General features: G+C 45.2%; 1 protein-coding gene and 1 long non-coding RNA gene across 2 annotated transcripts in view; one reads left to right on the top strand and one right to left on the bottom strand.

Annotated features, from left to right (window-relative positions):
* LOC148868410 (zinc finger, C3HC4 type family protein) overlaps nucleotides 1-23,849 on the bottom strand; it is a 29,193-nt gene extending 5,344 nt beyond the window's left edge. The window contains exons 1-3 of the mRNA XM_088973392.1: nucleotides 23,525-23,849; nucleotides 3,036-5,222; nucleotides 2,647-2,766 (exon numbers count right to left, since the gene is read on the bottom strand). Coding sequence (XP_088829518.1) covers nucleotides 2,647-2,766; nucleotides 3,036-3,056 — 141 coding nt within the window. The 5' untranslated portion in view covers nucleotides 3,057-5,222; nucleotides 23,525-23,849. The remainder of the gene's footprint in view (nucleotides 1-2,646; nucleotides 2,767-3,035; nucleotides 5,223-23,524) is intronic.
* LOC148868409 (uncharacterized) lies at nucleotides 3,490-24,356 on the top strand. Its single transcript, XR_016108049.1, has 3 exons — nucleotides 3,490-3,622; nucleotides 23,650-23,731; nucleotides 24,049-24,356. It is a non-coding gene; the product is annotated as an uncharacterized LOC148868409 (long non-coding RNA).
* Nucleotides 24,357-25,063: the final 707 nt, after the last annotated feature.

The raw sequence follows: 25,063 nt of genomic DNA, 5'->3' as shown, positions 1-25,063 counted from the left end.
CAGAGATTTGATGTCTCTAATCAATTGGTGTGACTCCATAGTATTCCAAGGAGAGACGCTGAAGACTGTAGATCAAAACTTAATGACTCAGCCCACTTGTTGATTTTTTTTTTTTTGCTATTCCATGAATATCAATATTTCCATTTTCTTTTCCTCTTACAACTAGCAATGGCCACTATTTCCATCTAATTACCTCTAAGCACACTATATCACCACTTTTTTTCCTGAACAAATCTAGAATTATGTGAAAAATAAAAGGAAATGATACCACTGCACTGAATTCATGGCCAACTAGAATTGAACCATTAAGCAAATAATAAACAATATAATTAAAGCAATGGTATAATTTGGAAGGATGGGAAAAAAATAACTAATTCTAATAATAAGGCCACTCAAAAAAGTTGAGACACTCCTCAGTCATCTACTTTACTTACTTTGCATTTCACCATTTGATAGTACCTAATGAAGCTTATCTCTTTGGCATTGCTGTGAAAGCACTGTAGCACATAAGCCTGTACTTCCAGAGAGACCCATGGAGTTTCCACAAACACAGAAAGCATGAGATCCAGGGGCTTAGTTTTTCAGATGTGAGTTCCAGATGTTGGAGTATTTCATTTTCTCAGGAAACCCAAACGTTGAGGCATAGTATATAGTGACAGAGAATGTTTAACCAACCCTAACCCAGCTAAAAGTGGATCCCTTACCTCCGTGCTTCTCAAAAAGACTTCCCAGTTCCACTTTCTTCCACATCCACGAGCCATGTTAACCAAAAATTCTGATCCTAGGGCATTTATGTCCATAACCCACTACAGTTGATCCTTACATAAATTTCCTCAATGTTCAACTAGGCACCAAAGTGATGTTTCTGAAATGATGGCTTGGTTAGAATCTTGATAAATAGAGGTAAGCTATATATATTTTGATGTTTTTGAATCCCTCGAGAATAAGATCGATTTTTTGGTTGAACTGAAAGCTAATCATGAATTATTAACCTGAACGATCATCATTAACCAATTCTTCAGAGCTTGACTTTATGAATTCCCCAGACAATCTATAAGATGCAAAATCTTTTACCTGGGGATGGTGTTTCATAGGGAAAACGTGTGAGATAAAACACTAGGACTTCTTTAAGTAAAGAAGCAATTGAACAGATTAAAAAAGAAAAGAAAAAACAAGATAAACCTGATTGATTTCTCTAATCATTCTACAAGAACCTTGCTTTTGATTGATTCATGAAGCAAGGTCCAAACAACTGGTACTTTGGGGCATCAACCACAAAGTTGAGCCTTCGCCCAAGACAAGCGACATTTAAAACATAATTCAGAAAGTCACTGCCCTAATCCAAATAACTTTGCCAAGAAAAAATATGCACTATTTGTAAACCAACCAAGCAAAACACACATACCAAAGAACCACAATCACATAGAGAACACAACTTTTAATGCAGTTCAGCAATGGGTCTATTTCAATGTATGAATCCCAGAGAAATTCCATTAGATTTGCAACTAAAGTTACAAAACCCCGAAAAATTCCACTACATTTGCAACTGAAGTTACAAAACCTAGTTTCTTGTTCTAAGACCTGAAGAACAGGGTTTAACAGGGTTTTTCTCCATTTTATTCTTGGTTTTGGATGTATTAACAGACTAGCACAACAAGATCAAATAAGAAAGTCATGCATTTCCCTCTTCTGTTGGCAAGGCAATGTTGATGCATTGGATTATATCAGAAGAACATACAGAAAAGTACTATGTTACACCAATCCATCATCATAAAAATAAGCAGTTCCCATCCTTGTTTCTGCTAGCCCACTGACCACATCATTTACATTTCTATTGATTCAGCTGAACCAAAAGGGATGAGCAAAGCTCCCATTATCTTTGGGGAAGTAGTGATCTAAACTAGAGATGTAAACTCTACCAATACTCCATCTAATTGCATTTACTGAATCTCCTTATATTATAAAACGAGAAAGCTGCAGACGATGGCTAGTTTTAGCCCAGTTAAGAAAGAAGACAGCTCATCCTAATGAAGCTAGCATATCCCAATTTCCCAAATGATATTTCCATCCAAATTACCATTCAGGATGGCTTTAGAAATACCAAGTCGCATATTCCTTTTGCTTCCGTTGTTTACTGTCTGGGATGACTAGGAAATACAACTGAAATGGGAGGAATTCTTCAGAACTAATTAGGGCAACCTATTAGGCGGGATTAGCCGAACCAAAGGAAAAGGGAAAAAGAAATAAGAGTCAACCTAGAGAGGAAAAAAGAAAACAGATAAAATAAAACTCTTATGCCTATATTAAAAATCACGCACACAATGTGCTGCATTTTACTCGAGGTGTTAACTTTTCATGTAGTATGGATAGATAGATAACCAGAAAATTGTATTAGACAAGTTTCATTAACTTCCAAGTTCCAACAAGCCAAAGAGTTTGTAAGGGATAAAGAATGTTTGATGAGATAGGATTTGAAAATATGCTCCTTCATTGTTCATACAAGTGCACAGGTTTAGATAAATCAACGTGTATTTCTCATAGTCTATCGCACAATAAAATGTATAGATGGGTGAGATTGCGCAGAAATACAAGACCAATCCTGGGTATCTAATAATAAGAGAGCAAGAGAGCCAAAATAGAAATTACCTGAGATTGAGGTTTGGGTTGGAATTGGTTCTCTGAAATCGAGCTATAGATGCTCCTGCGTTGTTCGAAAACAACGACTCCGGTGAAAATGCTGCCCAAGGCTGCGCCAAGAAGACGCTCCTACGTAACCCAACAACAATTAACACGTTCTACCCATTAAAAACAAATGATAAAAGATCTCTTTTTATTCCTCCTTTTAAAATTGAACGAAATGCAAGTGAAAAAGGGAATAAAAAGGAAAATTAATAGATTTATATGGTTGGGAAATACAAATGGAAGCGGACAAAATGCGACATGGGGTAAGAGGTAAAGAGATAATAGCGTTGGCTAAAATATGAGAGAGAGAGAGAGAGAGAGAGAGAGAGAGAGAGAGAGAGAGAGACGCTCACCTGAGCAAGAACGCTGATCATGGTGGCCTTCGTTTCTCCTTTTTCTCTAGGACTAGGTAGACCGAAAGAACAAGGTTCTGAACTTTCTTTTGACAAAATTCACAAAACAACCATCCAGTCTTTTGTTTATAGAGGGTAATGACAGTCTATAAGCAGCTTCAGATGTCAGATGCACGCTTTTGGTCTATATGTTAGCCTGTATTTTGTATATAGATGGTGCTACTCCTTTTCCTTATTTTGGGCCGCTCATCTGATGATCACATTTTATATCTAAGTTTTGAAAAGATAGATCTTCCTGGTCGTTCCAGATTTTTGGTCAGCCACGTCTTCTGGTTTCTCACTTTCTCCAGAAAGAGGACACATGGTAGAGGGTCTACTCATCAAACGGCTTACATGTGCCTATTTCTATCGTACCACATGATGATTCCAAAGAAATTATATGGGAATGTCCATTCTTACTCCTAACTGACGACGAGATGCAGATAACTGAATTTCAAATGAATGAGAAGAAATAGAGAGAACTGGAGAAAGAGATTTCAGTTTTGATTGCGAAAAGCCAAGCCGGTTTCAACTAATTCTTAGAAAAGGTCATTTTATAATGGGGGAAAAAGATTGCATTAACCTTTCATTCATCAATTTTCCTGCAATATTTTAGTAATTAATGTCCTCTCATATTCATTTTTATCTGCATGTGTTGATTAGGATTTCTATTGACTTGAAGGATTTATGACCTCACTTCCTGAAACCGTTCGGTTTTTGAGGTTTCGTTTACTGGTTCTTTTTGCTTTGATGAATTCTTCTGTTTGTTTGGACTGTGGGGAGTTCTAGTCTATCTATTTATGAGTATATTTTTATTGACTCTTTGTGGGATTAATTATTCTTCTTCTTTGATGAACTATTTTGATGCTTGGAGTGGCGAAGGTGCGGATGCATCCGTTTTCTTATTTTCCTTGAATTTGTTTACCATTTCCTTGATTATTAGGCAGGTCTCTTGTAAGTAGGAATAGATAATTCTGTGGTCTTCTGCAAGCACAAGCAGTGCTTATATTCTTAGATATTATAGTTGGTAAAACGTGGAAAATGGATGAGTTTTTTGATGGCCTGAGTTGCATGTCTAGGGTTTCTGGGAATGGTGGCTGATTCAATTATGATTGGGATAGTAAACTATCGAAGAATCACTTGAGAAAGTATGCTCTAACAAAAAGAGATATAGAGAGCTTGAATGATATACATACCAAGGTTCTGCATATTAGCAGTGATGCAACTGCAGTGGTGTTCAAAGTTTATGCAGGAAGATACTGATAGGTATGTGGTTGCGAGCAGCAATGAACAAGAAAAACTTGTGACAAGCTTAATAGAATTAAGAGGTAACGGCTGGTGGAAACTGAGATTGCTATTCTGGAGAAGGATAGAGAATTAACCAAGAGATTTGGAAAATGAATTGACTTTGGAATTGGAAGATATGCAATTATGTAGTTTGCATTCTAACCTCAAGCCTGAAAGAACAATTAGTTGCAGGAACTCATTCTCAGCAATTGGGTCAACGGGTCGATGGAGATGTAAATTTTTTGAATTAAAGAACTCTGCAAATCAACAGTTCTGGAATATTAGACAAAAACTTGAGAGTGGAAGAGAATGAGGACAATGAGCAACAGCACTTCCAATAATGCAGATTGTGGATCTGATTCAGAAGTAGTGGAGAAGGAAATAAAAATGAATCTGAATTATATGATAGCGATAAAGGTTGTAAATCTGATACTCCAAATTGTTCCAAAAATAAAAAGAATAGCAATCTCAGGATTCAGGATTCAAGATGGATTGACATATAGATATTCCAAAAGAAACATTTTATCTTGCTTTCGAAATGGACAATGATATTTCCTTGTGCAAGGTGGGCAATCAAGAAAGACAAAATTGCAATAATGCTACAGGGTATCCTGAGGGATATTCAAGAGAATTCTGAAGTGGAAAGGAGAAAGGGGAAAAAAGCTGGGCAAGAGTTGGATTACAATCTTGCATAATGAACTTGAGCTGTTGGTTAGTTGATGCATGATGTAGATCAAACTTGTCAAAGCTGCTGCCTTTCCATCTGAATTCTCAAATAAATACAAAACTTCATACTGTTCCTATAAATTTGAATTCCCCAAGAGGGAACCCAATCGCTGAAGGTGATCACATTCCCATTCCCTGTGAATTACAAAAAAAAAAGTCAAAAGTCTAACCATGCCTTATCAGAAGGTTGAAATACTAGTAAGTCTAGAATACCCAAAAGAGAAACATAAAAGAGGACCCAGCAAGGCAGGTAAGCCACTTTCTTTACAAGGTGATAAGGAATCATGAATCCATGATAAAGAAAAGAAGTGAAGAGCTGAATTGGCTGAAGGGATAAAATCTTCGAGAAAATAGTTCATCCTTAAGAAAAGATAAAGACCCTGACAGCCTGAAGCAAAGAATCCTGGATGTTTTCATTAGACTGGATGATATTATTAAATTGGATGACAAGGTGAGTACCTTTTAATGATTGTTGAAGTTTTCGTAAAAACAAGATTTCTCCAAGAAAAAGTTTATCAAGGTCGAAGTTGGAAAACAACAAAATTGTGGCTATTCATGCTTTGCTTAAGATTAAATTTGAAATGCATGATAATAAAGAGATTCAAGTAAATATTTTTAGAGGGTTGGTAAAGGAACTGCTCCTTGAATTATATAATTATGACACAGAGATCCTAATAAGGAAAAATGCATGTGATTCAAGGAAATGGTTGAGGAATGGAATAAGGACATAGGAAACTGTAACATTGAAAGCCACAACAGAAAGGATGTATTAAATTGTTTTTTGCGAAGCAGTGAAAGATTTTGATAGAAATCATGGTTCAACATCAGAGGAATGTCAGGATATCGAGAACAAAGGGAGCATTTCCAAGGGCTCCTCATCTAAACACAAACTGTTTATAAATTATGAGGACCTCATAAGGGATGATGTCAAGAGCCACAACACAGATTCATTATATTGTCTTTAAGCAATCTGATTTTTTTCTTCCCTTTTTTTTTTGGGGGGGGGGGGGGACTCAGAGTTTTACCTTAATTCAGAGGGCCTTAATAAGGGAGGATGTACATACAAATTTCCTATGTGAAATGGCTATTGGCTAAGGAATGGGACGAGGCCATAGAAACTTATAACATTGGCAACCTCATCAGAGAAGATATATATCAGCCTGTGTCCAGTGAAGCCATAATGGACATTGACTGCACTCATGGTTCAATGTAACAGAAGGTATATATCAGCCCTCTTGTTCCCTTCCATAGGCCAATAGTAGCAGTACTAAATATTATGACCTAGAATGCCACTGAATGATAATTTATGCCAGAGTGGTGAAAATTATACCTTTAACCACATCTAAGTAGAAAGAGATGAAAGAACGGAGCAGTATTTTCCAAAAGCAAAAAGATAAAAATAGATCATTGAATGATATATGGTTGCTTGAACCATTCTGTGCTTGAGTTAATGTCACATTTCTGTTTGTAATTTTGTATGATAAAAAGACTAGAAGATGGCTAGATGCATAAACACAAAAGAACAAGATACTGCATGTCATAGCAGGACTAGAGGTATGGAGAGAGAAAGAGAGAGGAATTACAACATCAAAAGTCTTCTCAGATGCAGAGCACTTGATCAACAAGATAAGAGGAGTATACACTCATAGTATATGGATAGAACAGCTACAGCGAAGTCATATTTTGGACTCAGTACTTTTGATCTTGTAAATTTTACACATCTGAAACATGCTGATAGCTATGTAGCCCATCAGTTAGCATATTATGCATGTAAATATAAATTAACCCTCCCCCTGGATAACCATGGACGTCTCTATGTAATATTGTCATAACATAAGAAAACCAGTCCAACAATATCTGGATTGTAAAACAAGAAAATAAAGAAGAAATAATGAAGAAGAAGCTGTTCAGGAGAAAAAGAAGTGGATAAAAAGGGGAGGAGAAGAGATCTGAATCATCTCTCTCTCTCTCTCTCCCCTTTAATCACTTTATATAAATAAATAGGATAAAATTACATGGATGCCCCTAGTTAGGTGGCTGATCCAAGGAACATAAGAAATAAAAGTATTTAAGGCCCATAAAGGCAGCCCACTACAGCAGAAATAAAGAAAGAAAATAACTGAACAAAACTAAGGCCCATTTGGCCCAACCTCTCTACATTCCCCCTCAAGGTGAGCATAGATGTCAATCATGCCCAGCTTGCTTACATAGCGTTGGAGCTTCGCCTTAGGAACTCCCTTGGTCAAGATATCTACTAGTTGTTCCTCTAAAGAGATGAAAGGGAGACACACTTCCCCTGAGGCCACTCTCTCTCATATGAAGTGCCTATCTACCTCAATGTGTTTGGTTCTGTTATGCTGAACCGGGTTATGAGCAACGTTGATGGCAGCCTAATTATCACATTACAACATCAACAACCTATCATAATAAATTCCCATCTCTTCTATGAGTGATCTTAGCCATAACAACTCTGAAACCCCATGGGCCATAGTCCTATACTCTGCCTTAGCTGGAGATCGAGCAACAACAAACTTCTTCTTACTCCTCCAGGAGACGATATTTCCAACCACCATGGCACAATAACCTGACATGGATCTTTTGTCAACTATACTACTTGCCCAGTCAACATCTGTATATGCCTCTAACTTCATATGACCATGCTTAGCATCAAAGAGTATACCCTTCCTGGGAGTTCCCTTAAGATATGACAACACCCTTTCTGCAGCAGCAATATGTGTATCTATAGGAGCATGCATAAACTGGCTAATCACACTCACAGCATTGGAAATGTTTGGTCATGTCATACACAGGTATAGAAGCTTCCCCAACAATCTCTGGAAAACTCCCTTGTTGGCCAAGCTTCCCAGTCTTAGTGAGAAGGTCCAGCACATATTTTCGCTAGGAGATGAAAATCCCCTCTTTAGATTTGGCAACCTCAATGCCCAAGAAATACCGCAACTCCCCCAAATCTTTAATCTCAAACTCAAAGTTAAGGAAGCATTTGAGATCATGAATTTCTTGTGCATCACTACTTGTGACAATAATGTCATTCACATATACAATGAGGAAGATGACATGTGAAGCTTTCCTCTTTACAAATAGAGTATGGTCTAACTGTGTTTGATTATAACCAAATTGAATAAGTACAATCTGAAATCTATCAAACCAAGCACAAAGGGAACTGCTTAAGTCTATAAAGGGATTCTTCAATTTGCACACCTTACTTTGCATATCCTTACCATACATTCCATGGGGAAGGGACATATACACCTTTTTTGTCAATTCACCACTAAAGAAGGCATTTTTGACATCAAACTAATAAAGAGGCGAATCATATCTCACTGCTAAAGGTAACAGAACCTTCATAGATGTCATCTTAGCCACTGGAGAAAAGGTTTCCATATAATCTGATGTAACCGTTTTTGGCCACGTACCAATGTTTTGTGATGTAAAATTTTTTGGCAAAGTACCTCGTTATTCGACCCGGTGGTGGCGTACCTTAGTGACGAGCTACTTGGTGGCAAACTCCCTGGGGGAGAACTGTTTGGTGGCGAACTGCCTTGGTAGCGAACTGCCTGGGGGCGAACTGCCTTGGGGCGAACTGCCTTGGTGGCGAACTGCCTGGTGGCGAACTCCCTGGTGGCGAACTGCCTGGGGGCGAACTGCCTTGGTGGCGAACTGCCTGGGGGCGAACTGCCTGGTGGCGAACCCCCTGGTGGCGAACTGCCTGGGGACGAACTGCCTGGGGGCAAACTGCCTGGCGAACTCCCTACTAGGCGGTCGATGCCTTAGAGAATGTTGGAGCTCCCTGGTGCGGCGCAATCCGACTGCCCTCAGCATGAGGTGGTCTTCTTTCCTTTGTAGGCTGCGGGAGATGAGGGACCTGCGAGAACTTCATCTTTTCCTCCTCTTTGTAGGTGGCAGGAGTTGAGGAACCTCCGAGAACTCCATCTCTTCCTCCTCCTTGTAGGTGGGGGGAGTTGAGGGACTTCCGAGAACTACATCTTTTCCTCCTCTTCGTAGGCGGCGGGAGCTGAAGGACCTACAAGAACTGAATCAGAGGTCCCGGGGGTACTTTCCCGGTGGGGGCTCTCCGATGCTTAAGTTAGCACTCTTATTGTAGAGAGCTTTGAAGATAATATGAGAGAGCTAGAGAGCAGGGTTACTTCCCTTTCTTTTTCCTCCTCTTCCCCTTTGGGGGGTGAGGTCTTTATATACCGGAGTCCTCGCGGGTTAGGTGGGTGAAAAGCCTCCAAACGGTAAGACTCGTCGCATCCTGTCAGAACCGAGGTACGGTGGTGAACTCCTCGAGGTCGTCAGGCTGGCGCTTGTGTCAGGCGGCCAGGTCGGCGCCTGGGCCGGGTTGTCAGAGGGGTGCCTGCGTTAGTCGGCGGGTCAGTGTCTAGGCTAGGTCGTCAGGTCGGCGCCTATGTCAGTCGGCGAGTCAGTGTCTAGATCAGGTCGTCAAGCTGACGCCTTGGCCGGATCATGCGCTAGGCTGGTCCAAGTCGGCCAGGTCGCGCAGGCCGCGCGCTAGGCCGCGCGCAGTTTGCGCAGGCCGCACGCGCGCAGGTCGCGCCAGGCCGGCCAGACTGGTGCTCGGGTGGGCCACCAACTTCGTAAGTTTGTTGGCTGGGTGTTTTCCTAGTTGTCACGAGGTGCCACGTGTCACAATTTTACTGGAGGGCCAAATCTGCCCTCATCATAATCAATCCCATAGACCTGAATATATCCTTTGGAAATAAGGCGGGCTTTATACCTCTCAATCTGTCCATTAGCATGATACTTTATAGTGTAAACCCATTTACAACCAACAGGCTCCTTCCTAGTAGGTAAGTCTACAATATCCCAAGTATTATTCTTACGAAGTGCTTCAATCTCGGTTCTCATAGCATCCCTCCATTATGGATTAGACAAGGCTTCTGATACATTCTTAGGAACAGGTTGGGCTGAAATGAAAGCTAAGAAGGAATTATAGGAAGGAGACAACAAACTGTAAGAGAGGTGTTTGGAAATGCAGTGAACAGTACATTTTTGTTTACCTTTTCCTATGGCAACAGGTAGGTCAAGGTCTGGGAATGAGGGTACCGGTGATGGTTATATAGGACCTGTCCTCTCTTTAGTGATTGGAAGTGTTAGAGGCTCACTTGGAGATGGGGGAACAAGCTGTCCATGCCTTAGCTTTTGCTGTTTAAGAGAAAGAAGAAGAAAGTGGAAGAAAAGGGGAGGAGAAGAGAGCTGAATCGTGTCTCTCTCTCTATCCCCTAATCACTTTATATATGCTGAAATAAATAAAATAGAAAATTACATGGGTGCCCCTATTTAGGCGGTTGATGCAAGGAACATAAGAAATAAAAGTATTTAAGGCCCATAAAGGCAGCCTACTACAGCAGAAATAGAGAAAGAAAATAACTGAACAAAACTAAGGCCCATTCGGCCTAATCTCTCTACAATAACTTGTAAGAAATTAGTGAATAGTGATTATCTTCTTTTGTTTTGCTAAAAAAATAACAAAACACTACATATCCTTATGCATCATCATCATCTAAGCCTTGCCCCAACTATATGGGGTCGGCTACTTGAATCCTATTCCGCCATTCCATTTGTGCCATATCCATTGTTAACTTATGGGTGCTTAAATCATTTCTTATTGCCTCCACGCAAGTCCTTTTTGCCCTGCTCCTATCTCTTCTAGTCCATGTTACTATGCATCATAGTATTATTTTTGCTTACACTCACTGAATCTATAACTAGCAAATAGTAATCCAATTCATGGCCTAAGATTGGAAATAAATCTTTATTGTATGTCCTGGACTTGGTTCGACCATAAGAAGTGGAAGTTTTCTATAATGACAAGGAAGATTATTCTCATGTCTTTTTCTGCCCTCAATATTTATTGAACATCTTTTTAATGGAAACTGTGAACATAGGCATGGGAACACCATTTCCTGCCTTGAACATTAATGTATGTTAACTGAGCCCTGAGAATATCATTCCATGTAAACATGGATCTTTGCTTTTGAGAGGCTTTTACAGATAGACCAGTGGGCTAAATTTTGTATTTTGTTAATTTGGACCAAAGTGTTTTCAATTATTTAAGCACTTATCCTGGACTACCAAATCTAATAATTTTACACCTCAAGGTTTCTGGCTCACTTTGCTGCACCACAGGAGGGACAATCAATGGTATGAAGTTTGTTTTGTTGTTCACTGCGGTCTTAAATGGAACTTCAACAGGTGAACAACTTGTTCAGGTGGGTATGGAGATCATCAAAGGATCTAGCTGACACTGTTGCTAGAGAAACAGGGTAGAGGTGGAAGTTATTTTCTTGTATGGGGGGGAGGGGGGTGCTGGGAGGGATCCTAGGCCTAGGGTTTCAATCAAATAGCCAATTATATATAATATATTTCTATCTATTTCTGCTCTGTCTCTTTCTAATGTTTTTTGATATTAGCCTGTATAGCACCCAGATAATACTACAAAAGATCATATGTAATCAGTTAGTTAAATTTCAAAGAAATTTTACGTGCGGTAAGAGCAAGGAACAAAAGAAAATTAATTGGATTAGTTGGGACAGGATGTATAACAGTAAATTTTTTGGGGTCTTGTCTTTAAAGATCCTCAACCCTTCAATCTAATCTTACTAGCAAAGTTGGCGTGGAATTCAGCACTAACAGAAATAGTCTGTGGGCCCAAATCATCTCTTACAAGTATTTGATAAATAAGAGTTTCTGGTCTGCAAGGGCTCCTTCAAACCCCTCCTGGGGTTTCAAAAGCCTGCTAGCAGGAAGAGGTATTCTAAAGTTCGGGGCTTGCTGGAAGATTTCTGATGGTGAGAATTTAGATATCTGGGAGGTTCCTTGGGTCCCAAACTTGCCAGAATTCAAACCTATAAGACCTAGAATCAACTCTCTCTCCCTTTCAAAAGTGAATGACCTTATTGACTCTCAAAATATTACTTGGGACATTGGTAAAATTCAGGAAAATTTTAATTCGTTTATTGCTAGCAAAATTAGTGGTCTGGATCTTCCTAGACTAGGTGTCTCAGACAAGCTAATGTGGACTCCAGATGCAAAAGGTAATTTTTCAGTTAGATCTGTGTATCCTTTAGCTTTCCATCAGGTCAAAAAGCAATCCTTCTCAGAACCCTACAGTAGTATGGAATCCAAGCTTTGGAAAAAAAAAACTTGGTCCTTAAAAACCCCCCCAAAAATCAAATTATTTATTGGGAGCGTTGCTTGAACAGCATCGCTGTTAAAGATGTATTAGCCCATCGAGGGATGCCAATTGATTCTCAATGTGTTCTTTGTGAGAAGGAATCTGAGTCTGTCACTCATGCATTGCTATCATGTGATCATGCAAGGGCCTCTTGGTTCGGGTGTAACTGATTAAGGAAGATTTGGCCCGACCTCTCTATTACGTGACACGTGGCAGAAACAACAGCTCGGCAAAAGGGGCCAAGCCTAGGCGGGAACAAGGGGACACGAGCGGACTGAACAACCTACCGGGGGCCCGAACTCACCCTTTGTAACAGCTCGGGATACACTTCGCCGAACTGACCCACTTTGTAACAGCTCGGGATACACTTCGCCGAACTGACCCACTTTGTAACAGCTCGGGATACACTTCGCCGAACTGACCCACCTTGTAACAGCTCGGGATACACTTCGCCGAACTGACCCACTTTGTAACAGCTTGGGATACACCTCGCCGAACTGACCCACTTTGTAACAGCTTGGGATACACCTCGCTGAACTGACCCACCTTGTAACAGCTCGGGATACACTTCGCCGAACTGACCCACCTTGTAACAGCTCGGGATACACTCCGCCGAACTGACCCACCTTGTAACAGCTCGGGATACACTTCGCCGAACTGACCCACTTTGTAACAGCTCGGGATACACCTCGCCGAACTGACCTGCCCTATAGATACCTCCGAGCTCAAGACCACCTCGCTCAGCACTTCGCATCACCTGGCACCAAAACCAAACAAGTCGTACCATGCCTGACACTAAGGAAGTTCGTGCCCGAGGGCGCCGCGCCTGACTGACTTGGGATCTGACGTTTGGCGGCAGCACTCTAAACGGCCACCTGCCACCGCCACTGACACCGCCATCTCCAGTTAGATAGACGGTTAGGCAGTGACGGTTTTGTCTCAGCAGAAAGGACGACGACCGAATTGACAAGCACAAGGGTAATCATACCTGACCTGACAAGGGCCTCGGGACGAGTGCACGAAGTGATTATAAGAGCCCCCTGCCCCCTAACAACAGAGGTATGCAAACTTTGCGCTATCTGGTATTACCTTGCTTTTGAAGGATTCTAACTTGAGCTTCGGAGCCTCTACACCGGGTTCCCCCCGGAGCTTCCCCATCTCCTCCGTTTCAGGTTCCCTGCTACCCCGTTCGGAAGCAAGGCCGCGGACAGCTAAGACCGGCCGGATCGCGCTCCATCAATTGGCGTCGTTTGTGGGAACACGCTTCAAAAATCCTCCCTCCAAACTTCGATAACCCCTTTTCTTCAAAAAAACCCAACACTCATGGCCTACTCCAGCAATACCGGACGTGGCACGGAGACAAACGCCACCAGGGAACAACTTCAAGTCCCCGTGGCGTGCGTTGGACAGTTCACCATCCCCCTTTCGGCGGATGGGATCCCCAGCTTGAACGCGCCACAAGCAGTGGCACCCGTAAACCCTCCTACCACAAGCATCCCCTTTCCTCTCCCCATTGAGACAACCTTCACTGAACCGACTGCCGTCCCCCTAGAAGCCAGCCAAAACCGGTTGGAGGACCTGATGCAGTGCATGCGGGCAATGCAAGCCCAAATGCAACAGTTCCAGCAGCACCAACACCAAGTACTGCACAACATCTCCCAGTATCACTATTAACAGCAGTTCCCCCAATTGCCACTCAACCAACCACTACTTCCACCTCGCCACCCCGCTCCGAGGTCGGTCAAGGCCTCCCCGCAGGATGGACGCCCCCACCAGGCGAAGGCCTCCCGGCCCCAGAACCACCCTAACAGCCAGGCCTCGTCCCCAGGCCGAAGGGAGAAAAGTGTCATCCCCGACTCGCAACCCGCAGGCGGGTCGGGAACCTCGCCCGCGAGGTCGGCACCCCGGCGCTCCAAGCCCGAGCTCCCGCTCACTGAAAACCGATTCGGCGCCCTGGCGGCAGACTACCAGCATTCTGGGCCCATCGAGCTCGGTAACACGGAGGCCAGCAGCGCCAGTACAAGGCCCGCTCAACAGCGAAGGCGCCGGCGAAGTCGCCGAACCGCCACCCGTGCCTTGTCGGAATTCAGAGGCAAAGACACGAGCTCAGACGAGGTAGGGGCTGCCCCGGTTCTCTTAGTTCCTTCCCCCCTCGCATCGGAACTCCTGGCGGTCCCCTTACCCAGAGACTTCAAGCTCCCACCTCTGGACAAGTACGACGGGTCCTTCGACCCCAACGACCACGTTGACGCCTTTCAGTCCCAAATGCACCTCGCCAGGGCCAGCGAATCGTGCATGTGCGTGGTCTTTACCACCACCCTCAGGGGGGTAGCCCGCACTTGGTACAGGAACCTGGCCCCCGGGTCGATAAAGTGTTGGGCCCAGTTCGTGCAGGTCTTCACCACACACTTCGTCACCAACCAACAGTGCCCCAAAACAGAGGAAAGCATCTTCGGAGTAGTCCAAAGAGAATGAGAATCCATTCGGGGCTACATCAAGCGATTCAACGAAGCATGCTTGCAGATACCGCGGTTGGACCCCGCAGTGCAGCTCGCGGCGGCCAAAAGAGGGGTGACGCACAAAGAATTCAAATGGCACATGGTGGCCAACCAGCCCGCAACCGTGGCCGAATTCCTCAAACTCGCGGATAAGTTCATGAGGACAGAGGAAGAAATCAACCAACGAATCGAAGGCGAGAACGAGAAAAGAAAGAGAGAAGGCGAGCTCTCCAACCCAGTGAATAGAAAAAATCCGACCCGGGAGACGAAGCCGAACCAGTCGTTCTGGGCCCCCCTAGCAGTTCGGACGGACTACACGCCGTTAAACATGAGGCGGACGGAGATCTTAATGACGATCAAAGATGCCCCGTACGTTAAGTGGCCACCTCGCCTAAAGGGAAATCCGAACGAGAGAAATAAGAATTTGTATTGTAGTTTCCATAGAGACCATGGTCATAGCACCGAACAGTGTAATAACCTCCGGGACGAGATAGAGGGGCTCATCCGTCGCGGATACTTGAGAAACCTTGTACAGCACAACAATAATAACAATAAGGCAGGTCGGCAAGGGGAGCACGAAAAGGATGCCCCCGAGTCTACCAACAGACCTGTCGAACCGTTGCAGAAGCAGCCTCCGGAAGAGAGGCCAGTTCAGGGAACCATCCATCCATGTAATAGTGGGAGGTTCGGTGGTAGCGGGGTGTACCTCGGCAGCAGCCCGGACTTCAGTTCGCGAAGCGTCCCTCGAAGAACGGAAAATCCCAAAGAGACCAAAGACCGAAGAACCAATCTTCTTCACGGAGGACGACGCGCGAGGGGTCCACTACCCCCATGATGACGCGCATGTCATTAAACTAAGGATCAACGACTTCGAGGTCAGGCGCGTACTCGTAGATTCGGGCAGCTCAGCGGACATCCTCTTCAAATCAGCATTTGACCAGCTGCAGTTACAGAGGAGCGAGCTGAAGCCCGCGAACACTCCCCTGGTGGGTTTCAGCGGAGAGGAAGTCAGGCCCCTCGGAAAAGTAACCGTCCCTGTGGAAGTTGGCACATGACCTTGTACAATCAGACTCAACCATGATTTCCTGGTAGTCGCGACCCCCTCCCCATACAATGCCATAATAGGGCAGCCGATCACGCATATCCTACGGGCGGCGGTCTCCACCTACTATTTGGCCATGAAGTTCCATACGGACTTCGGTGTAGGGGTAGCGCGGGGCGACCAGCTCGAGTCCTGCAAGTGTTATGTTGCCGCCCTGAAGGGAAAAACCAATGCGGCCGACGACCTCGAACTGGAGCGACCTGCGAAGCAAGGTGAGGAACGAGCTTCGTCCACGAAGGAAACTGTCGCAATCCCGACTTCAGCTACGGACCCAGCTCGCACACTAAGCATCGGAGCTTCCATCGAGGATCCCCTACGAACCGAACTGGTGAGTTTTTTACTTCAAAATTTAGATATTTTTGCCTGGTTTGCGGCCGACATGCCCGGCATTAGCCCCGGACTGATAACTCACAAACTTAATACTGACCCTGTAGTCAGACCCGTTAGACAGAAGAAACGCAACTTAGCCCCAGAACGCTGGAGAGAGGTCGACGAGGAGGTCGAGAAGCTCCTCGCAACAAACTTCATAAGGGAAGTCCATTACCCGAGCTGGGTGGCCAACCCGGTGTTGGTAAAAAAGGCAAGCGGCAAGTGGCGCATGTGCGTCGACTATACCGACCTGAACCGAGCTTGCCCGAAAGATTGCTTCCCCCTCCCCAGAATTGACCGCCTAGTGGACGCAACCTCGGGAAACGAGTTGCTAAGCTTCCTGGACGCCTACTCGGGCTACAACCAAGTTAGGATGGACCCATCCGATGAGGAAAAAACCAGCTTTATAACCGAGTTCGGCCTGTATTGCTACAAGGTCATGCCCTTCGGCCCCTAATTGGTACGAAGAAGTGCTATGTAGACGACATGGTCGTTAAGACTCAGTTTTCACAAGAATTAATACAAGACTTAGATTCTGTTTTCCAAATCCTGCGTCAGTTTAGCATGAAGTTGAACCCCAACAAATGTGTCTTCGGCGTCACCTCGGGCAAGTTCCTAGGGTACATTGTCAATTGGCACGGTATTGAGGCCAACCCGGACAAAATAAAAGCCATTCTAGATATGAGACCACCTCGGAAAGTAAAAGAGGTTCAGAGGCTAAACGGCTGCATAGCCGCTCTAAGCCGCTTCTTGTCCAAATCAGCAGACCGCTGCCTACCCTTCTTCAAGGCAATCCAAGGCAAAGGGTTCGAGTGGACCCAGGACTGCCAGATCGCGTTCGACGAACTAAAAGGTTACCTCGCTAGTGTGCCAACCTTAGCCCGGCCCGAGGTGGGCGAGGTCTTAGAACTGTACCTCTCGACAAGCGACGAGGTGGTCAGTTCGGTACTAATAAAAGAAACAGACCGGGTCCAGCGACCCATCTATTATGTTAGTAAAATTTTGCAGGGAGCAGAGGCAAGGTACCCGGAGATAGAAAAACTAGCATACGCCCTAGTAATAGCAGCTCGGAAACTCCGCCCATACTTCCAGGCTCACACCGTCATCGTCCTGACTGACAAACCTCTTAGACAAGTTTTACTCAAACCCGAGGTTTCCGGTCGACTGGCGAAATGGGCCATCGAACTCAGCGAGTACAACCTCCAGTACAAACCGAGAACCGCTATTAAGGCCCAAGCTTTGACAGATTTTATCGTCGAGTGCACTTTCAGCCATGAAGCCCCACAGGTCGAGCCCGAGGCCCCTAGTTCGGGCGGACCCGGAGATCCCGAGCCCATAGAGTCCGAACCCCGTGAAGTAGCAGCCAGTGTGGCATCTCTCCTGGTCAGGCGAAGCGCAAACTGGGATGAGGAGCCCTGGATCCTTCACGTGGATGGTTCCTCGAACTGGCAAGGCAGCAGAGCTGGAATAGTCTTGTGCGGCCCGGGCGGCACAAAATTAGAATACGCACTACGCTTTGAGTTCGCGGCATCCAACAACGAGGCAGAGTACGAAGCACTGATCGCCGGGCTGGACCTAGCGCGAAAGGTAAAGGCAAAACACTTGGTCATCTGCAGCGATTCTCAGCTCGTGGTGAACCAAGTTACCGGCGAGTACGAAGCACGCGATCTCTCTATGATCGCATATTTGGCCAAAGTAAAAGAAGCCCTGCTCAACTTCCAGCCACACATCATTAGGCAAATCCCGAGGTCAAAAAACGCCGAGGCCGACGCCCTGTCCCGGTTAGCCAGTACAAGTCACAACAATATGAGAACTGTATACATAGAGGACTTACCTCGGCCTAGTATTCTCGAGGGGACAGAGGAGGTCGCTCCCGTCTTGGAGGCAGAGCCGAGCTGGATCGACCCACTTGCGAGCTTCTTGATAGACGGAACCCTCCCTGTAGAACGCAATGCGGCCAAGAGGGTGCAGCGCCAGGAAGCCAAATACGTCATAATAGATGAACGGTTATACCGACGGTCGTACACGCTCCCCTACTTGCGTTGCCTGCGACCTGCCGAAGCCGAGTTCGTACTCCGCGACACTCATGAAGGCCTGTGCGGCGGACACTTGGGGGGCAGAGCACTCGCCCAAAAAGCACTTCGACAAGGATACTACTGGCCAACGATGAAGGCAGAAGCTGTCGAGCTCGTCAGAAAATGCGACAAGTGTCAGAAGCACGCCAATATCCACCATCAACCTGCCTCCGACCTCAAATACCTCGCCAGCACGTGGCCCTTTGCACAATGGGGCATCGACCTCCTGGGGCCATTCCCACTAGCAACAGGTGGAAGAAAATTCCTAGTTGTTGCAGTAGATTACTTTACGAAGTGGATAGAAGCCGAACCTCTGGCAATTGTTACGGCTCGAAACATACAGAACTTCTTTTGGAAGAACATAGTATGTCAGTTCGGGTTACCTCGGGTACTAATCTCCGACAACGGAAAACAGTTCGAGGATATCAAGTTCCAAGAGTGGTGCCAGAACATGGGGATTCGGCAAAATTTCACGTCAGTCGCGCACCCCCAGGCAAATGGTCAGACGGAAGTAATGAACAGAGCCATCCTACGCGGACTGAAAGCACGTATGGATCGAGCTAAGGGATTGTGGGCCGAAGAGCTACCAAGTGTCTTATGGGCTCACCGAACTACCGAAAAAAAAGCCACGGGAGAAACCCCCTTCAACCTCACCTACGGCACTGAAGCAGTGATCCCGACGGAAATCGAAATACCAACATTGCGATTAGAAACATACGACGAACGGAGACGAGTTACGTACCAACCTTGACCTACTGGACGAGGTAAGGGATCTCGCGCACATCCGAACAGCGGCATACCAGCAGTAGGTAGCTCGCTACTACAATAGCAGAGTAAAGCAACGAAGCTTCCGAGTCGGCGACCTGGTCCTTCGTAAGATTATGGTGCCCGAACCCGGCGTGGGCAAGCTTGGACCTAATTGGGAAGGGCCCTATAAAGTAAAAAGAGCGCTCAGGGGGGCATACGAACTCGAAACCTTGGAAGGCAAACGAGTACCTCGAGCATGGAACATCGTGAACTTAAGGCGATACTACCTATAAACCACCGAGCGAAGTGGATGAAATCAGGTCCTATGTGCCACGATGCAAGCCAAGAGGAACTTCGGCGTAGACAAGCAAAGAAGAGCATATTATCAGCTCGGCAAAAAACCAGTTCGCGGCAGAACAGACCACGGAAATTTAATAACCCGGACAAAGTGGCAGACAAAGAATCAGTTCGGGGAAGAAGAACACGGGGAAAAAGACATATATATTCCATTGCAAGAAACAGTACATTGGCCATCAGAAAGGACTAAAAGAACAGAGCAAGCAAGAAAACCGCATAGCTAGAAACCTACCCGAACTCAGGCCGGCTGCAATAAGCTTGGCCTCCGTTAAGTAGTGGTGGCACTTTAAACCTTGTCGTGCCCATTGCCGGAGGCCCTTCACCGTCTCTTTATCGAGAGTCATGCCTAAATCGGGAGTGGCCTCACCCCACCCGGTCTGAAAGGGCCATCCTTGTGCACTTCGCACGCCGAAGTAGTCCCGCTTCTACGCCGGGACCTTATTAGGAAGATCGTGCAGAAGCTTAAAACCCTGGCGAGGAGAAAGGTAATATGCCCGTCTCCCCCCAGGAAGAGAACCCGCCTGTCTCTTGAGCATCAAGATAGAGGAGAATATCTCTAAGTCCAAGGGGAAGTTATGCTCGCAAAAAAGGGAAACTGTCCCCACCAGGTTCCAAATAGAGTTCGGATGAAGCTGGCCAATGGTGACACCGAAGTGGTTTATGACTTCGACGAGAAGGGGATGGAAAGGAAGTCGCAACCCCGCAGCGAGCTGCTCTCGAAAAATCACGATCTCGTCAGGACCGTGTTCCCAAGGAAAGCTACCCAAAGGAATAAAATATGTGTACCCCCCAGGAAGATTGTAAGACATAAGTATGGATTGAAGCCCCTCAGGCGTCATGGTCGAAGGACCAAACCTGTCTAGCATCCGACCTCGGCGGGAGGTAGACGCCAAACTGCCCGAAGCGACTCGGCCTACTGGTTCATAGTCCTCAAGCTCCACCTCAGGATCACTGAGGCAGTCGGGGGACACGGCTCGGTTGGTGGAACCTACGTCGGCCCTACTCGAAGAATTGTCTGAGCTATCAAAGCTAGACATTGGGGAAAAGATGGATTCAGGAAAGTACTCACCAGAAAGTTTGAAGAACAAGCCAAAGAACTGTGAAGACTGTATAACCAGCCTTGACGCGAGCTGGAAAAGACTTGGACGCGAGCTGAAAGGTTGGACGCGAACTCAGTAGACAAACCGCAGAAGTGACAAACCGACCGGGGTCCCCCACTATTTATAGCTACAGTAACCAAGAATCGACCGTGCAGACCGAAGACGATCCGACGACCCACGTTCTTACTGACCGCACAACCCTTAAGGTCGAGACATGATTGGCGCACGTCTTTCCGAAAAAAGCGAAACATCAGCGCACGTCTTTTTGAAACCGACGTCGCTTCGACACGCGTCTTTCCGAAACTGACGCGCCACACGTCTCCCTGACAGTCACCCGCGCACGTACAGCAGTGGCGTGCCTTTTCGAAATGACCCGCTGTCACGTCCTAGCGGCACGAATTGGTTTGAAATTTAAAACGCGCGCTGTCACAACCACCAGCGTTCTTGAGTAAGCACGTTTCCAGCCTTCTCGGAAACCGAAAGAACCCTAGCAAAAGCAACTCGCGCAGTGAAGGTTCGAAGGACGGGACAAATCCACCTGCTACCTCGCAAAACTCCCCGCACCATGGCAAGACCCCCGGCGCAAGGAGTGGGGGGCAATTGATGAAGGAAGATTTGGCCCGACCTCTCTATTACGTGACACGTGGCAGAAACAACAACTCGGCAAAAGGGGCCAAGCCTAGGCGGGAACAAGGGGACACGAGCGGACTGAACAACCTACCGGGGGCCCAAACTCACCCTTTGTAACAGCTCGGGATACACTTCGCCGAACTGACCCACTTTGTAACAGCTCGGGATACACTTCGCCGAACTGACCCACTTTGTAACAGCTCGGGATACACTTCGCCGAACTGACCCACTTTGTAACAACTCGGGATACACTTCGCCGAACTGACCCACCTTATAACAGCTCGGGATACACTTTGCCGAACTGACCCACCTTGTAACAGCTCGGGATACACTTCGCCGAACTGACCCACTTTGTAACAGCTCGGGATACACTTCGCCGAACTGACCCACCTTGTAACAGCTCGGGATACACTTCGCCGAACTGACCCACCTTGTAACAGCTCGGGATACACTTCGCCGAACTGACCCACTTTGTAACAGCTCGGGATACACCTCGCCGAACTGACCCACCTTGTAACAGCTCGAGATACACTTCACCGAACTAACCCACCTTGTAACAGCTCGGGATACACTTCGCCGAACTGACCCACCTTGTAACAGCTCGGGATACACTTCGCCGAACTGACCCACCTTGTAACAGCTCGGGATACACTTCGCCGAACTGACCCACTTTGTAACAGCTCGGGATACACCTCGCCGAACTGACCTGCCCTATAGATACCTCCGAGCTCAAGACCGCCTCGCTCAGCACTTCGCATCACCTGGCACCAAAACCAAACAAGTCGTACCATGCCTGACACTAAGGAAGTTCGTGCCCGAGGGCGCCGCGCCTAACTGACTTGGGATCTGACGTTTGGCGGCAGCACTCTAAACGGCCACCTGCCACCGCCACTGACACCGCCATCTCCAGTTAGATAGACGGTTAGGCAGTGATGGTTTTGTCTCAGCAGAAAGGACGACGACCGAATTGACAAGCACAAGGGTAATCATACCTGACCTGACAAAGGCCTCGGGACGAGTGCACGAAGTGATTATAAGAGCCCCCTGCCCCCCGACAACAGAGGTATGCAAACTTTGCGCTATCTGGTATTACCTTGCTTTTGAAGGATTCTAACTTGAGCTTCGGAGCCTCTACACCGGGTTCCCCCCGGAGCTTCCCCATCTCCTCCGTTTCAGGTTCCCTGCTACCCCGTTCGGAAGCAAGGCCGCGGACAGCTAAGACCGGCCGGATCGCGCTCCATCACTAACCTCACCATATCCTTTTTAAATTCTCCATCATCCGGTGTGCTCGCAATTGGTGGAAATGGTTGTTAGAGCAATGTGATCATGGTTCGGATTTTGTCCGATGATAATGCCAATAACTCTCTCAGCTATCTGATTTGGTGCATACGGAAAGCTGGAATTACTATATTTTCAATGATATTACTCCTAATCCTTATGTAACTATCTTGCCTTCAAACAGGATGATGAAGGAAGTGAAGAAAGTTTCCCTACAAGGCTCAACAGGATTGTCTCCTTCTACGGATGATGTTTCTCCTCTGTTTTTGTGGAATCCTCCGAAGCCAAGCTTGGTCAAAGTGAACACTGATGGAAGCTTTGTTAGGATTAGATTAGGTGGTTATGGCTTTGTTATCAGATCTAACAATGACTCCTTTTTGGTTGGGAAAATGGGTCCTTTTAAAGCTTCCTCTCCCCTGTATGTTGAATGTTATGCAATCCGTCAATGTTGTTTTTTGTTGACTGACCTGGGTCTTTTCAAATGTGATAATTGAAAGTGATTCCAGTACTGCTATTAACACTCTCATTGCTGGCTGTTTTGATTGCCCTCCTGCTGTGTGGTCTATCCCAGAAGACATTTATAGGTTGTGCGGAAGCTCTGTTTCTCTTCAGTTTGTTAGAAGGGATGCAAATGTGCCTGCCCACCTCTTGTCCTCTTCGGGTTTGAATGGCCAGGATACTCTTTATTGGGCTCCCCCAGAGTGCATCCAGTATGCTTTAAATTTTGATTTGTCTGCTGGCTGTTAAAATCCCCCGTAGGGTAGCTTTCCTTTTCTATGTTTGTTTGTCTGTCCTCTCTTCTTTGCTGTTGTGCTGTTCGTTTCCTTTCTCTTGAATGAATATTTTTTTCTCACCAAAAAATAAAAAGATAATACTACAAAACATCTGTATATGTTGGAAACTTAATCACATTTGACAAGATATAAGCTGTGAGAAATGAAACTTGTCTTCAAAAACAAGATATAAAAGCATGATGTGCACATACCAATATATACTTGCATCCATCTCTAAAATTTTAGGAAATGTAGATAATATACCTTTCTACCCTACCCATATCCATACCAGTATCTGTATTCGGGTACCATAGAGCTCTTGACGGTTGCACAAGAGTCGGGTTCTTTCTTTCACTCAATTTCATTATTAACAAAAATGACTTGATCATGTGTTACTGGTAAAGAAAATCACAGGGGTTGGAGAATTCAGACGAATGGGACATATCTGGTCAAAGGAAGAGATGAAAAACGTTCCATGCACTGCCTGGGTTAAGAGGTTAGCTTTCCAGACCAAGACCACTAGCTTGTAGCTTCCTTAGAAATTTAAGCAAAATTCTCTCAAAATGTGCTTCAGATTTCAGAAGACCATGCAGATCAGAAAAATGTATCTAGATGCTTTCCCCACTTCGAAGTATACCCTTGTTATATAGAATTTTGGACTAAATAAGAGACTGTGATTAGTCTGAAGATTATTAATTAAACCTCAGAAGAAGCATCAGCACTCATTTTGCAATTTCACACCATCTCTGCAATTATATGCTTGCTGTTTGGAGGTTTATGTTGGTTTCAGTTGTAATGTATGCCCTCAGACAGGTCATGGATATATTGAAATTGATCAAGAAAGGAATTAAGGAATCGAGTGGAGTTACTACAGGACACCTCACTGGACATAAAGACGTGTAGTTATAAAGATACTGTACGCTCTCACCTCAAAAAGTTGAAATTTTATTGGACGATACATGACAAAAAATGCAGAACTACAGAAGGAGATGATCCCAAGATGATTCTGAGAACACTGACATTATGAAACATGTCGCCTTCATGGATTAACCTTTGAGCCCTTAATTCGTCATTATTTTCATTTCAACTTTCAAGGGTAATATTAGATTATTCAGATTTCAGAATACGTCCTACATTGTGATGAATTTGTCTTCCCTGTAGTATGATTCATGCTGAGATCTTTCTTGCAACTACTTAAGATGAGGTGGCAAAGTCGTAAATAATGGCGGAATCTCTTGTTACATCATCAGACCAGGACTGACTGAAGAGTGTAGTTTTGGCAGATATGGCAGATACAGCAGTTGCAGTCTTATCTGGACATGGGTCACAAGGCTACTCTTCTAAATTGTAATGGTTTTATTGGATAACTAGTAAATTAACATAATGCATTATCATTATTGTTTTTATTAAGTAATTAGTATATTTCTGAATGTGCTTGTCAACCTAAAAAGTTTCGGGTGAAATTGAAAAGTGTATTTGCTTGGACACAGCAAGGTGTCTCTGTTCTCAGGAAAGGATCAAAATCAACACAGAATGCTCTCCAAAACGATGAACTTGTGTATACTGATAATTTGAAGGCGACAGAGAAGGCGCAGAATATTTCTTTACATGACCTTTTTTTGGGCTCATGAGCCTATTGATTCCGATTCAATTTTTCATGAGTATCCAGTGATTAATCAGCAAGAAAGTTGGATCAGTTTTTAATCCACATTCAGTTGCTGAACTTGCAAATCCCTCTTAAACATTTGAACATGGGAATGGAAGCAAAATATGACCCATCAATCACGATGGTGTGTCATGTGGAGTTGCCGTGGGGAGTGGGGAGTCC

The sequence above is a fragment of the Nelumbo lutea genome, chromosome 2 (genome assembly GCF_056320005.1).
Source record: "Nelumbo lutea isolate HS-2025 chromosome 2, American lotus-T2T, whole genome shotgun sequence".
NCBI lineage: Eukaryota > Viridiplantae > Streptophyta > Magnoliopsida > Proteales > Nelumbonaceae > Nelumbo > Nelumbo lutea.
This window is presented reverse-complemented; position numbering and strand designations above follow the sequence as displayed.